Here is a 14,289-nt window from a genome sequence, read left to right on the forward strand (position 1 = left end):
CCGGTAATCCTTACAGCAACCCTACAAGAGAGGACAATATCATCATCATCATCATCATCATCATCATCATCTACATATTGCAGATGTAAGATGCTGGGTGACATAAAGGGGCTTGCTTAAGCCTCGATCACTTAATGAGTATGTGACTGAGAAAAGATTTCAGCTAAATGCTTAAGCCCTAGAGTGTACCATCCCTAGTCAGACATCGATCTGTGTACAAATGAATGTGTGGAGTGAGAGATTTGGGATCTCATGCTGGCCAACAAGTCTCATCATGTGCAGGTAATCTATACCAGTGTACAGAATTTTGATTCCCCGCTCTGTTGTAGATCTTGCCTGCCTTCCTCTCTCCTCCTCGACCTCCTCCTTCTGTACTTCATTTTCCATTTTAAACATTTTCAAAATTTTATTTATCATAAGCATATGTACACATAACCATACAAACGGAACCATATATGGCACATAGTCAGCATAAGAAACAAAGAGAGGTAGTTACATATTGCTGTTCTGATTTCCCGTTTAGAGGACCATTGCTGCCTTTGTTCCTGCAGCATTTGTAAACAAAGTATTAACTTTTACTAAAGTGTGCTAAGTTGCATCACTATCTTGAGTGATATATTTAATGAATGAAGTGTGAGTGTATGATTAAAGTGTTTTATATTTTGTTGCAAATGGTTGTGTCCCTCTTGATATTGCATGTAATGAGAGGCAGGATATGAACCTTATAAATAAAATAAAATAATAAATAATAGATGTGGCCATTAGGCTGCAGTTCTTGAAAGTAAGTCCCACTGAACTCCACAGGGCTTACTTCCAAGTAGACACACATAGGCTTGCATGGTTAAAGAGCAGACTTCCCTAAGGTCCAAATCCAGCTAATCTGATTAGAGATGTTTACCGCTCCTAAATGGATAATTACCCTGCATCACATTGACTGGATTATTTTTCTCATACCCCCCCCCCCTTTTCAGTTTTCATAAAATGGAAACATTTTAAAGCATTGCTTCTACCATTAGCGAACTCAGTGTTGTCATTCAGCCGGCTGCTTAGAAATACTTGGTTACACTTGTATGAGTAAATATAGACTGCAATGGAAAGTGGAGAAATTGATACTAATTTAGATAAGCATACCTGATCTGCTATTAAATTTGAATGCATGGAACTGAACCTGAGCAGTAAAAGTTAGCAAACTATTTTCCATCTGTAAAGATTGCCAGGTCTATTGAAGCTGCTCAGGCAACCATCTAACCACAAGATAGCCACAGTATGTGGAATCCAGTATGTGGAAGCCCAGCGCAGTGTAAATCTATGACCAAGCATGGGATTTATATTACAGCACATACTGGGACACTTACCTCTAACCCAACCCCACTGATGCTTCCCCAAACATGCTGAAAGCTGAATACTGTGTGTGGTAATACCTCACTACAGACTGGCAGTCATCACAAGCATCCATGCCAAGTGTATGTGCTGAAGTTCCCATATGCCTGCTGGTTGTGTGAATGTATCCTGGCTGTAGCATAATAGCTTTTGTTGTTTGCGCCAGAGATTTTACATTCAGTTGCACTATTAGCTAGGAGATATGCCAAAGGCACCATAATTTCCTAAACATCCAGTGCCTAAACATATGCACTAATGTGCATTTGTCTGTGTCAGCAGCAACATAACATGCATCAGCCTACTCTTTTAATATTTTGTTATGCTAGCTGCACAGATGTATGCATACATGATTTCCTTGCAAAACTGATACGATATCAAAATCCTTAAAACCATCTGAAAAGCAACTAGCAATCAATTGAGTGCTCAGTTTTTCTGATCGTCAGGTAATTGTAAAATACTCTAAGAATGATGCTGTGTAGATGTGGGTCAATTAATTTTTACTTAATTATGGTTCCATTTGTCAGTAAAGGCAACACGTCTCGTAGCCTGCAGCACTCGGGGATAAACCTAGCAGCACAGCAAGGCTTCTCCCACACTGGCCCGCTGCTATAACTGTAGGAATCACCAAACAAGATCACAAGCAGTCTTCAGGGGCAAAGGTCATTGCCTAGTGGATGGAACAGAGCCAGGGAATTGTTTTCAGCCTAAGGGCTTTGCTCCCTCATAGGCAGGGCTCACCCAAACATTTCGTCACCTGAGGCAAACCACAAAAACAGTGGCCCCCTTCCCACCAGGGATGAAGGGGTGAGGGAAGATGTTAATCAGGAACAAGGGGCAATAAAGATTTGCAATGGAACCTGCTGCCCTTGTGAATCCTGCCACCCTAGGCAATCCCCTCAGCTTGCCTCATGGGTGGGCTGGCCCTGGTTGTAGGCAATTTTTCAGGGGCTTCTTTCTTGAGGCTGGTGGGCAGGGCCAGAAGGAAAAGCAACCAGAGCAATCAATGCAACCTTTCCTTGTGTAGTAGGCTGCACTGCAGTCACACCAAAGCCGGAGGTTTCTATATGCACATTCCTCCAGCCAGGCAAGCAAGAAGCACATTATTACAATTAAACAATGTCTTCCAGTCATGCAAGAGCACTCAGGGAGGTTGTTGAGCAGGGCCAGTGAGTGGTGTATGGCCTGGAGAGAATCTTGAGGATCAGAGAGGACTGCTGTTTGGCTCCTAGGTCTACACTCCTGGTGTAGATCATGGGGCTAGGATGAGGAAGACCCAGTTCCAAATATTGAGAGCCAGCGTGGTGTAGTGGTTAAGAGCGGTAGTCTCGTAATCTGGGGAACCGGGTTCGCGTCTCCGCTCCTCCACATGCAGCTGCTGGGTGACCTTGGGCTAGTCACACTTCTTTGAAGTCTCTCAGCCCCACTCACCTCACAGAGTGTTTGTTGTGGGGGAGGAAGGGAAAGGAGAATGTTAGCCGCTTTGTGACTTCTTAAAGGGAGTGAAAGGCGGGATATCAAATCCAAACTCTTCTTCTTCTTCTTCTTCTTCTTCTTCTTCTTCTTCTTCTTCTTCTTCTCCCTGAACCATGAAGCTCATTAGGTGACGCTATATAAAACAGTGTTTATGGAAGGCAATCTTACTTGGCTACGAGTGATCGCCAAAGGAGAAGAAGAAGATAGAAATATACGCCTTACAAATAGCTGGAGATAAATCTTTACTTGTCAAGCTGGCCCCAGTTGAACAACAAGTATTATTTACATATGCATTCATGAATGGAATGCATTTCTCTCCCTTGAGCTCAAGAGAGGTTTAAACCTTTTTTGCTTTCAAAACTCCTTCATAGCAATGCATAAGTTATTCACCCATTAACTTGCCTGTCCTCACAAGTGTCCTCCAGACAGCATCCCCACAACTCTTACATTCACAGCTAAAGATAGAACTAATAAAATAAACTGCCAACTCCCACCTCCTTTCCCCAATACCATTTTGTGTGTGTGTGTGAAATACATTTCCGCTACAAATACACTACAAATAACTAACAATGCTGATCGAGTCGGTCGCACACATTCCCTGCCTGAGGAGAGGGCAATTTGTGAAGATGAACGGCAACTATGCATACTGGGCTAAGCTCCTTGCAGAAAGGGCAGGGTGAAAGTGTGATAAAATAATGTATTCTATTTTAAAACCCATTATTTCACGGTAGCAGCCATCTAACTTGTTTTTTGTAGCTAGTGTAAGCCTCAAACTTGTTGGCAGTTTTCTTTGATGTTGCACTCAAGTAGAAAGCCAACATTTTAAATTCTAAGAATAAACAAGAGAAGTGATTTATTTATTTACTATACACATTTACTTATTATACAAATTTATAGTAAGATAATATTCAGCTTAGTAAGATAATATTGCTTAGTAAGATAATATTCAGCAGTGAACAACATAAAATCTCATGAAACAATATTTGTTCAATATGTAAAATACAATACACGTAGTTTTAACTATGCACTGTGTGAAGAAGTACCGTAATTCCTTTTATTTATCTGGAACCTTCCAACATTCCGTTTCATGGGATGCCCACAATTTCACATGTTTTGAGAGAGGGAGAAACACTTTTCTCTATCCACTCCCCCCAGGCCATGCATCAGTTGCAAACTTCTGTGATGTCACCCTTTCTCTCAATGGAAAAAGTCAAAAATTCTGGAACCTTTCCTCACAGCAAAGTTGCTCCATCTCCTTGATCATTTTGGTTGTCTGTTTCTGAATCTTTTCCAACTCTGCAATATCCATTTTGAGGTGAGGTGAGCTAAAACCAGCCTCCCCCAGTCTGATGCCTTTCAGGCGTTAAGACCAGTGGTGAAGCTGCATGCTCTGGCACCGGGGTGGAGAGCAGGTGGGGGCGTGGCTGGCGCCCGTCCCAGAGGGGCATGACACGTCGTCTGCGGGGGGGTGGTGGCATGCATCCTGGGATGTGTGGCATGCTGCCTGTGGGGGTGTGGCATGCGTCCCGGGGGTGTGACGTGCCACCCACAGGGGTGTGGCATGTGTCCTAGGGGCATGACACACTGCTTGTGGGGGCTTGGCACCCAGCGCTGTGGGGGAAATCCACCAAGCGTGTCCGGGGGGGGCACAATGGTAGTCCCCTCCCTGATGGTGTTGGGGGCGGTGCGCTCTCCCCGCCCCCCGTTCTTCCGCCAGTGGTTAAGACTCCCATCAGCCTCAGCCCGCATGTCTGCAACTGATGAAAATTGCAGTCCAAAACATCTGGAGGGCACCAGATTGGGGAAGAAGGCTTCTTCATATACTCTCTCCCCAGATAAATCTTCCTTAATTACAAATTAAGCTGATGTTCCACTATGAAGTAGGTAGAATAGAATAGGATTACTTTTAAATGGATTGCACTAATCTCCTTTCCGGGCCAGGCTCATTTTGCAGCGTTAAGAGCAGGGAGATTCCAGAGCTGTAAACATCATATTTTCTTAATTTGGCCAGATTTTGTGTGTGATACATATGTTTGCAACACTTCATTATAACAGGGTTGTTTTCTTTTTTAAAAAAGACAGTAAAATAATTGTGGAATGTCTGCTAGACAATCGTCTAATAAATACTAGGATCATAGAATTGTAGAGTTGGCAGGGATTCCCAGAGTCATCCAGTCCAACCCCTTGCCATGCAGGAATTCTGCACACAGACACACTGACCACAGAGATGACTTACTTAGTATAAAGGGTACACACAAATCCTGTTTTTGTGTTTTTATTTATTTATTTTGAAGGAAAAGCTTTAGTGCTGGGACTCTGGGCTCAAAGTTACCAACGTGTTCGCTTTTTCTTCTTTGCTAAAAGATTTCGATCAATGTCACTTCATTTTAGTCTTTCTAGGTAGAGATGATATGCGGAATGCTTTTTGTGAAATACCTGGTATCTGTGGATATCCCCTCAGTGCCACCTTCCACTCTAGGTTCCCAGGTGCATTCCCACCATTAATAAAACACTGGATTAGGATATTCTACTAGTTGATTCATAAGTTTCACCATCTGAGCAGGAACAAGAGTCAGCAAAACTAAGCAAATATGCACTCAGGGAAAAGAACGAACGAACATTTTTCTTTTTCTTTTGCTCAAACTTAAATTAGAGTCTTGCAATTAAATCCAGATTTGGAATCAGAATAGAATCAGGATGCAAATATACACTCTTAATAGGAAGCATACAGAGGAAATAAGCTTATAGACTCACTTGCTTTTGGGTCCCTTTCTCCCAAACAGGTCCAGGGATGGCCAGTATTCATAGAACTCTATCCTTTCATACTCAGCAAGAAGGCTGGCCACAAGTTCCCAATTTACAAAATTGCAATGTGCAGAATGTTAGCAGCTCTTCCTTCCTCTGAAGCAATATTATTGTAATAGTAATAGGCATACGAGGCTATTAATCTAGTGGACCTTGCCCCATTTTTATTAGAAGAACACTATTCAGTTTGGGATTTCAATTTATTCATCTTGACTCAGATCAGTTCTCTTTAAAAACCACTGTGTTTTGCAAAAACACAGTTGGAAGTTTGGAAATGGGTTATACAAGAAAGGGTTAATGGAGCCAGAAGTAATCTGTCAAAGTTAACAAGTGCCTCCTTTGTTAGAGAGATTGGCAGATTGCTCCCAATAGCAGGATCTTCTGAATGGCTAGGACAGTGATGGTGAACCTTTTAGAGACCGAGGGCCCAAAGGCAACCCAAAACCCACTTATTTATCGTAAAGTGCCAACACGGCAATTTAACCTGTATATCTCATTTTTTCTGTGTGTTTCACGTTTCTTCTTTATGACTGCTGTGGTAATAAATAATAATTCATAAAATTTATTGCATTACATTCTTCATTAAATTATCCGTCCACTGATATATAATTTTATGGTATAACTCAGTGCTTTTTTTCTAAAAAAAAAATGTTTAGGGGTACTCTCATTTTGACTCCAGAAAATCACCACCAGGGGAAAAATAAATACAGTTCAAATTGGGAAAAATAAATACAGTGGTACCTCATTTTCGAACAGTTTATTTCTCGAACTACTTGGAACCTGAACACTTCAAACCCGGAAATGAGTGTTCCGGTTTTGGAACTTTTTTCAGAAGCTGAACGTGCTCTGTTCTCAGTATAACTTCCATTTTGAGTGCCACACTTCTGTTACACGAGCAGGCAAGGGATGTTGCTGCCACCCTCTCCCCAGCCTGCTCCTGCGGGAATCGGGCTGCTCTGCTAGGCAGCATTGCTGCTTGCATGGGAACAGCAGCTGGATCGGGGCTGCTCAGCTGTGGAGATGCAGGCTCCATCACACTTTCATCACACCTTGAGGGGTTCATGGCTGCATTTCTCTCAAGGGAGAAGTTTAAAGGAGCCCCCACCTCTGCATCAGATCCCCTGCAACCATGTGAAGGCAGCCAGACTGAATAGTTGCTGGGGTTGGGGAAGGTGGAGGCAGCCCGAAAGCTGCATCTGAGAGCCTCTGAACCACCCTAAGGCCGCCAGGCACTCCACTTCTGAGAGATCCCCACCTCCCCTTCTTCTGCTTGCACGCAAGCCCTCCTCTCCTCCTCCTCCCCCCAGCCCCAGCCCAGAAGCTACAGCCCTGCACGCGTGCCCACAGAGAGGCCTCCGAGTGCCCTCTCTGGCACACATGCCATAGGTTCGCTACCACTGGGCTAGGAGATACCTGAAACAGGGCCTGACTTTCTCCCCCAACTCCTAGGTAAAGATTATGTCATCTATGTCTGTATACAGGAAAACACAGATCAAAGTTTTGGAGTGCAGAAGTTACAGGAGGAGCCTTCACACGTTACATTCAACAACTGTGCAGTCTGCGTCCCTCTGTACACAATAGTCCAGGAGCACAGTGGTACCTCAGGTTACAAATGCTTCAGGTTACAGACTCTGCTAACCTGGAAGTAGTACCTTGGGTTAAGAACTTTACCTCAGGATGAGAACAGAAATCGTGCGGTGGCGGCAGCAGGAGGCCTCATTAGCTAAAGTGGTACCTCAGGTTAAGAACAGTTTCAGGTTAAGAATGGACCTCTGGAATGAATTAAGTCTTAACCAGAGGTACCACTGTACAAATCAAGAAGTGTTACACTCTTGTAAATGTGTAGAAACAGGTTGTGTTCAGTGTAACCCTAGAAAAAGCTGTGTTTGGGGGCTCATTAAGCTAACAGCATTTAGGGTGCCATCTGTGTCTGGGGAAATGGATTTGGCCCTCTGTTTGACTGCTTAAGCTGGGGCTCAACCTGCATATTTGTAATTAAACACAAATATTAGAAAACTCCATAAGCCTCCAAAGTAAAATTAGACCTGGGCAGCAAGCAGGCATCAGGTGAAACAATGAGGGAACAGCAGTGAGGAATTGAAGGATATATCTCCTTGTGAACAGCCTGCCCTCCCTACATTAACCTGCTCCCTGCCCCCCTGGGTGATAGATGAAGTCAGATTCAGCTGCCAGCCTGGTCAGCATTTTTCTGTGAAATGGGGTGGTGCCACTATATTGTTCCTCAGCTCGGGCAACTAAATTTCTTGGGGTGGTCCTATCTCCCAACATTGCTGTTCTATTAGTGATATGGCCATTAGGGTTTAATTACACCCATTTGTATGTAACATGTAGATTTGCCATCATGCACAGCAGATGGCCAAAAGGAGTCAGACAGCAGAGTTGGGCAGTTTTTCAAGAGAAAAGACACACACCCTACTTTTTTGAGCTCTGATTAATCACTAATGTGGAACATCATAACTCTACTTTGTTGTATTCAGCTTAAATAGCATGACTGAATAAGGTTCCCTTTTGAGTTCAGGGAGAGTTGAGAAACAGAAGCATCTGCACTGTGTAAAAACCTAGACAGAAAGTGGTTAGCTTTAAAAAAAAATGTTTAAGAAAAGCTTTTAGAGTACAAACAAATTGAGAAGCACTGAATAGCTTGATCTTAATTGCATGTGACACATTTTGAGTTAGAAAAGCAAACTTAAAAAAAAACCCACATCCTTCTTACGTGATCCTGTCTCTTTTTTCTCCCCTCATATCTCAGGAGATATTATATGCTCAGTCATGTGGGAAATAGTTCTGCTGTTATATAACTTTTCCTTCCAATGTGTATAAAATAAAAACTCTATATAGTGAGTCTTCATCTCTGAGATTGAGAAAATGACCTGAGTATTCCAGAATGGAGGACACATCTCCCTGCACCTTATTTATACTAAGATTAATGTTTTCAGTTCTCTGAGAGCTGGTCTAGATGGAGGAGGGAACTTTTCAGTGAGATATTTTGCTATGGTGGAATACTGCCAGATCATATAACGCTGGTTCACACATGCACACCTGTCATTTGATGACTGTGCCGTCAAGTGATAACTTGCATGTGTGTGTGAATAGACCATCATGGATCTGAAGCCGTACCACATATAGAACATTATTGTGATCCTGTGTCACTTTAAATGCAGCATTTTCAGATGGAGTCAGTTCACACATTCAGCATCAGCTGCATCAAGTGTTGCTGGGTAATCAAATAATGGGAAATAAAGTAATAATTCATAAGATAGCTGCAATCCTTACAGCAACATCACAAAATGAATCAAAATTGCTAGTATTCCCCATATTGTAGAAAGGCTGAGACAGAGAGAGCAGCTTGTGTAAGGGCACCTAATGAGTTCATGGAAAGGTGAGAAATGAGCTGGGGACATCCTGCTTTGCATCTCAGTCTCTTCTCTGCTGTGCAATGCCAAGTAGCTTAGTATTGCAGTCACAGCAATTACACTAAATTCAACAAGTTCACTCATTAACAAGGTCTGAAGGGAAAGCAGCAGTTGTATAGATTTCGTTTACACCAAAAGAAAAAGCTTGATGGAAATAATTTCATGTGGTTAATGTGCACAGCAAATGAAAATAGCGATTTTACAGGAAAGCCTCTTAGATGCAGAAGCTTTTCTTCCCAACAATTTCCCCTTTTGCATTTCCCAACCTTCATCCACCAGTACCAATAAACCAACATGTCCCTCATACGTATTAAATTTCAGCCTTGGGCAAAGATTTGTCCACTGGCACTAGAATTCATGTTAATAGTGATATTGTTCCTATTTTGTGTAAATACCACTTATGTCAACTAATAATAAATTCAAGCTTTTGTGCTTTGATTTTCCATTTGTTATAAGCCACATAGAGATGAACAAAATATTGTTACATTTTTAAAATGTCATGTTAAAACTTTGGACAATGGGATCTCTGTGAAACAGAAGCAGTAAGAGAAGGCTAAAGTTGAGGTTCTCTGTTTTCTCACACTCCACGTTTCCTGACTCAGCTCCTCATCTGAAACTATTTTTTGTTGAAACCAGCTAGCCTTGTGAACCCAGTTCCCTGATAAGTTTTAGTATGATAGACATATTTGGAAATTTGTATTTATCACATTTGCACCTTACATTTCTAGGTGTACATTTAAAATGTTTTAATAATAATGTAGGGCAGCTGCAGGCAAATGTTTCAACTCAAACTATTTGAAGATATATTCTTATGGATATAGATTATATCATCTTAAGGTAAAAGGTTAAAGGTAAAGGACCCCTGGATGTTAAGTCCAGTCAAAGGTGACTATGGGGTTGCAGCACTCATCTCATTTTCAGGCCAAGGGAGCTGGCGTTTGTCCACAGACAGCTTTCCAGGTCATGTGGCCAGCATGACTAAACTGCTTCTGGCACAACGGAACACCATGATGGAAACCAGAGCGCACGGAAATGCTGTTTACCTTCCTGCCACAGTGGTACCTATTTATCTACTTGCACTTTGACGTGCTTTCGAACTGCTAGGTAGGCAGGAGCTGGGACAGAGGAACAGGAGCTCACCCCGTTGTGCTGATTTGAACCACCAACCTTCTTATCGGCAAGCCCAAGAGGCTTCAGTGGTGCCACTCGCATCCCAAATCATCTTAATAGAGCAAGTGAAAATATAGTTTTGATTGAAACAATTTCTCTTTTTCTGTTAAATCAGTAGCACTTTTGTAGAATCAGGCTGGTTTTTCCAACCAGATAATGGTATTAAAAAGGAGTCTCGAATTAACTATTTAGAATATAAAGAGAGCATTCTGATATACAGGAGGCCCTGGGACCAATGGCATGTATACTTTGTAATGATGATTAACAGCCAAACCATGAGCTGAATGGCAGTACAATTAAATAAGAAAACTAGAAAACATACATTGTTCTCAAAATGCAACAAACCTTGTCGCAATCACTATACCTTTCAAAGGTACTTTAATGCTTTCCCATATTTCAATTGAACATATCTTCAACAGCATCTTTGGAACATCTATCCTGCCTTTGCTTTTGTGCATGCAGATTTCACTAAACAATGCAAACTGTGTATGTAGATCCTCTGCAGAATATGGTCTTCCCTAAAGAGTGTTTGAAGAATGCATTGATCCTATTGATATCTGTAGCTGGCAGAATTTGCACAGAAGCTTACTATGCTGACAACCCTTGTGGAACAAGCCTGCCACTTATAACATGTTACTGCAGTACATTAAGTGCATAGGGTTGTGTCCTCCATACAGGTGGTTTCAGTAGAAGCCGAAAGGCCAGTAGGATAATGTATTAGGAGATCATCTCAAGCTTTGCCCCCATCCTCTCGTGCTCTGTCTATTCTGTACAAAACAAATTCCTTCCAGTAGCACCTTAAAGACCAACTAAGTCAGTTCTTGGTATGAGCTTTCGTGTGCATGCATGTCTATTCTGTGTTCATTTTTGTGCTGTTGCATAATCATTTCGCAAATAGCTGCAGCACCTCGTTGGCTTATCTTGGTTTGTAGTATCAACATGACATTGGTGCAATGTCCTGGGTCAACTCCTGTTATGAACCACTTGTTTGCTTTTATTGATTTGCCCCCCACCCCCTCCTAACTTGTAATTTTCAGTTGCCAGCCACAGCAGATCATGCATTTGAGCTTACATGGTGACTTGCCCATTCAAACCCTCCATAGTGTCAGCCTGTGTTGGCAGATACTTTTGAGGCACTTTTGCAGAAAATAATCACTGCCAGTCTCATCTGACCTCAGAAAAGGCAACTCCTAGCAACTAGCAAAAGAACATTTCAATCTCTCAGGATATTTTGCTGCTCGCCTAAAAGCTGCCATTCTCCTATAAAGGAATTTCAGAGGGAGACTCTGAAAGTGTGAAATAGCTGAATTATAACAGTTTGATTCTATTCATTTGGACTTGAATAGAGACAATTGTTTCCTGCTTTAATTAGGAATGATAAGGTTATTGTGGAATCACCAGATACTGCTTTTGTGGTCATTGTGATTATTGCTCATTGGGGAGCAGTATTCAATTAAGCTTATTCAGAGTAGACCCACTAACATGACTAAGTTTCATCTATTAATCTCAGTGGCTCTACTCTGAGTCTTCCTTGGAGCTTTAATTCTCACAAATAGTACCTTTTGCATTTCACTGCCACAACCTCACTGTTTACAATTCTTCCCTTCTGTACTAGTGGATCCATATATGCCTGTCAACTGAGGTTAGCACTTCATGCATAAAATGGAGAAGTTTCTAGATCGTGAGGGTTTGGGCCATAATAAATCTGTTAGTCTTTAAAATGCTTCAAGTCTCTGTTGTTTCCCGCCAATCTTACATTTGCATTAAGATCCTATGAAGAAGATCCCTTTTGGATCAGCCCAAGGATCCATCTTATTTTTCCAAAAAAGACCATCCAGATGAAGAAATGCAGAAAGGCAACCTCTCCCTGTTGTTTGCTGCTAGTATTAGATACCCAGATGTATGTTGGTACTCCATGTGGAGGTCAATTTAGCTGTCGTGGCTGTAAAAAGGTAAAGGTAAAGGACCCATTAGGTCCAGTCGCAGATGACTCTGGGGTTGCGGCGCTTATCTCGCTTTACAGGCCGCATTTTTGTCCGCAGTTTTTCGGGTCATGTGGCCAACATGACTAAGCTGCTTCTGGCGCAACAGAACACCGAAACCAGAGCGGTGCACAGAAACGGTGTTTACCTTCCTGCCAGTGGTCCCTATTTATCTACTTGCACTTTTTGGCGTGCTTTTGAACTGCTAGGTTGGCAGGAGCTGGGACCGAGCAAAGGGAGCTCATCCCGTCATGGGGATTTGAACTGCCGCCCTTCTGATCGGCAAGCCCAAGAGGCTGTACATCTCTGTAAATGAGGACTGACCCTTGTTTCCTTCTGCTTTCTTTTTAGGAACATCTGAAGGCATTTGACCATGAAGTAAATGAGTTTGTGGACTATATGTTTGGAGCTAGAGGTAGGTGTTTCTTTCATGGTGCTACCAGGCTCCCCTCACCTGCACCAGCTCTGCTGGAGGGTCATTATAATATGTGTGCCATGGTGATTAAAGAAAACTGGGAGATAAGTGCATTTAGTTCAAAAAGAATATATAGCTGGTTCTGATAACTCCTAGTGGAATATATAACAGGCAGCATATCTCATCTAGGGAATTCTCCTAGGGAATTCTTTTACATGACACTTCACTCTCTTTTAAGCCCATATATATATATATATATATATATATATATATATATATATATATATATATTATATATAATTTCCTCATGTAATATTTTAGTTAAATATTTGGAAGCTAGCCCTTAGTTTAAAGAAGATAGTGACACTTTTTGCTCTCCCAATTGCCGGTGCTTAAAAAAAATATCTTTCTGTTCAGAAATGCAGCTGGAGCGATTGTTCATTGTGGCTAATAAAAATCACTTGTTATAGCTCCCAAGGGACTTAAAGGTACTTAAGTCTAATGAATTCTACCTGTGCCAATTTGTTCATTTGATGAAAGGGGAAGCTTGCTTGACAGGAAGAAACCAGTGTTTCCAGTGAAAGCAAGTTGATGTGAATGACTTTTACCTGGTCATACGAGGATACAATTGTGAAAACATTTGCTTTGTTGGCTACAACAAAAAGGGAAACTGCCAGGATTTAGTAGAACCATCAGGATTTCATTGTGGAAAGAGGAAACTACGTATTTCATATCCAGCCATTGACTAGTCCAGCTATTGACTAGGTAAGCATAGAGGGAGCATTGTGCTGTGTTGAATTTTGAGATAATTCGTGTTCTTGCTGCTTTTTAGGCAACTTAAAGCGCTTAAACAGAATATGGTGTGAAGCTAGAAACGTGAATAGGCAAAATGCTTTGTTGGGTGAGGATAAAAGTTTATTTCAACTGCAGCATTGTGTTTTAAATAGTAGCAATTCAGATGCCCCTGAGAAGCGGGGCTTGGAAGCAACAGCCCTTTGCCCTTTTTTGTCCTTATCTTCTGGTGCAGAGAGGGATACCTCTGCAGATCACAGGGTTCTGATTTGATACACTTTCTTAAAGTACAGGGTCTTGGTTTGCAACACACTTGCCTCTGTTTCCTCCTCTAACTTTTAAATAGGCTAGTGTCAAATGTGTAAAAAAAATTATAGCGGATGTTTTGTTGTTGTTTGTTTTAAAAGGGTGCTTCCTTAAGGGTGCTTTTACCTGGAGCTGTTACCTAGCAGGTTCAGAAGTGCAAGGAATGATCGTTGCAGCATTGCAGTCATTAAGTCACAGCTACAGCAATGAAGGCATTATCCAAGTTGATTGCTGGTATAGTTAGTTGACTTTGCACAAATAGTCACCCATTTTGGGAGACTTTGAGGTAGTTATGCTTGGCATTCATCAGGGCCCGATAAAGAAAAGGAAAATGCAGCATGGATAGCAGGAAGGGATGAGTCACCTTAAAAAAAAAATCCCTAGTCATTGAAAGCTTCACTTGTGCAAAAGCTTCAGGTCAGCTACCTTAAGAAAGCGCCAAAGGCATTTAGTTTATAATGTAAGGACTTATAGCTTTACAAGGAAGCGCATAAAGATTCAGGTGTGAAAGTCCAAGCTTAGAATAGAAATG

The 14,289-nt window shown here is 41.8% G+C and overlaps 1 protein-coding gene across 1 annotated transcript in view; it reads left to right on the forward strand.

Moving 5' to 3' along the window:
- ELOVL2 (ELOVL fatty acid elongase 2) overlaps window positions 1–14,289 on the forward strand; it is a 51,562-nt gene that overhangs the window by 12,393 nt on the left and 24,880 nt on the right. Inside the window, exon 2 of the mRNA XM_081873164.1 lies at window positions 12,596–12,659. Within this exon, the coding sequence (XP_081729290.1) occupies window positions 12,596–12,659 (64 nt within the window). The remainder of the gene's footprint in view (window positions 1–12,595; window positions 12,660–14,289) is intronic.

The sequence above is a fragment of the Podarcis erhardii genome (assembly GCF_964252035.2).
Source record: "Podarcis erhardii genome assembly, chromosome: 8".
NCBI classification, from domain to species: Eukaryota; Metazoa; Chordata; class Lepidosauria; order Squamata; family Lacertidae; genus Podarcis; species Podarcis erhardii.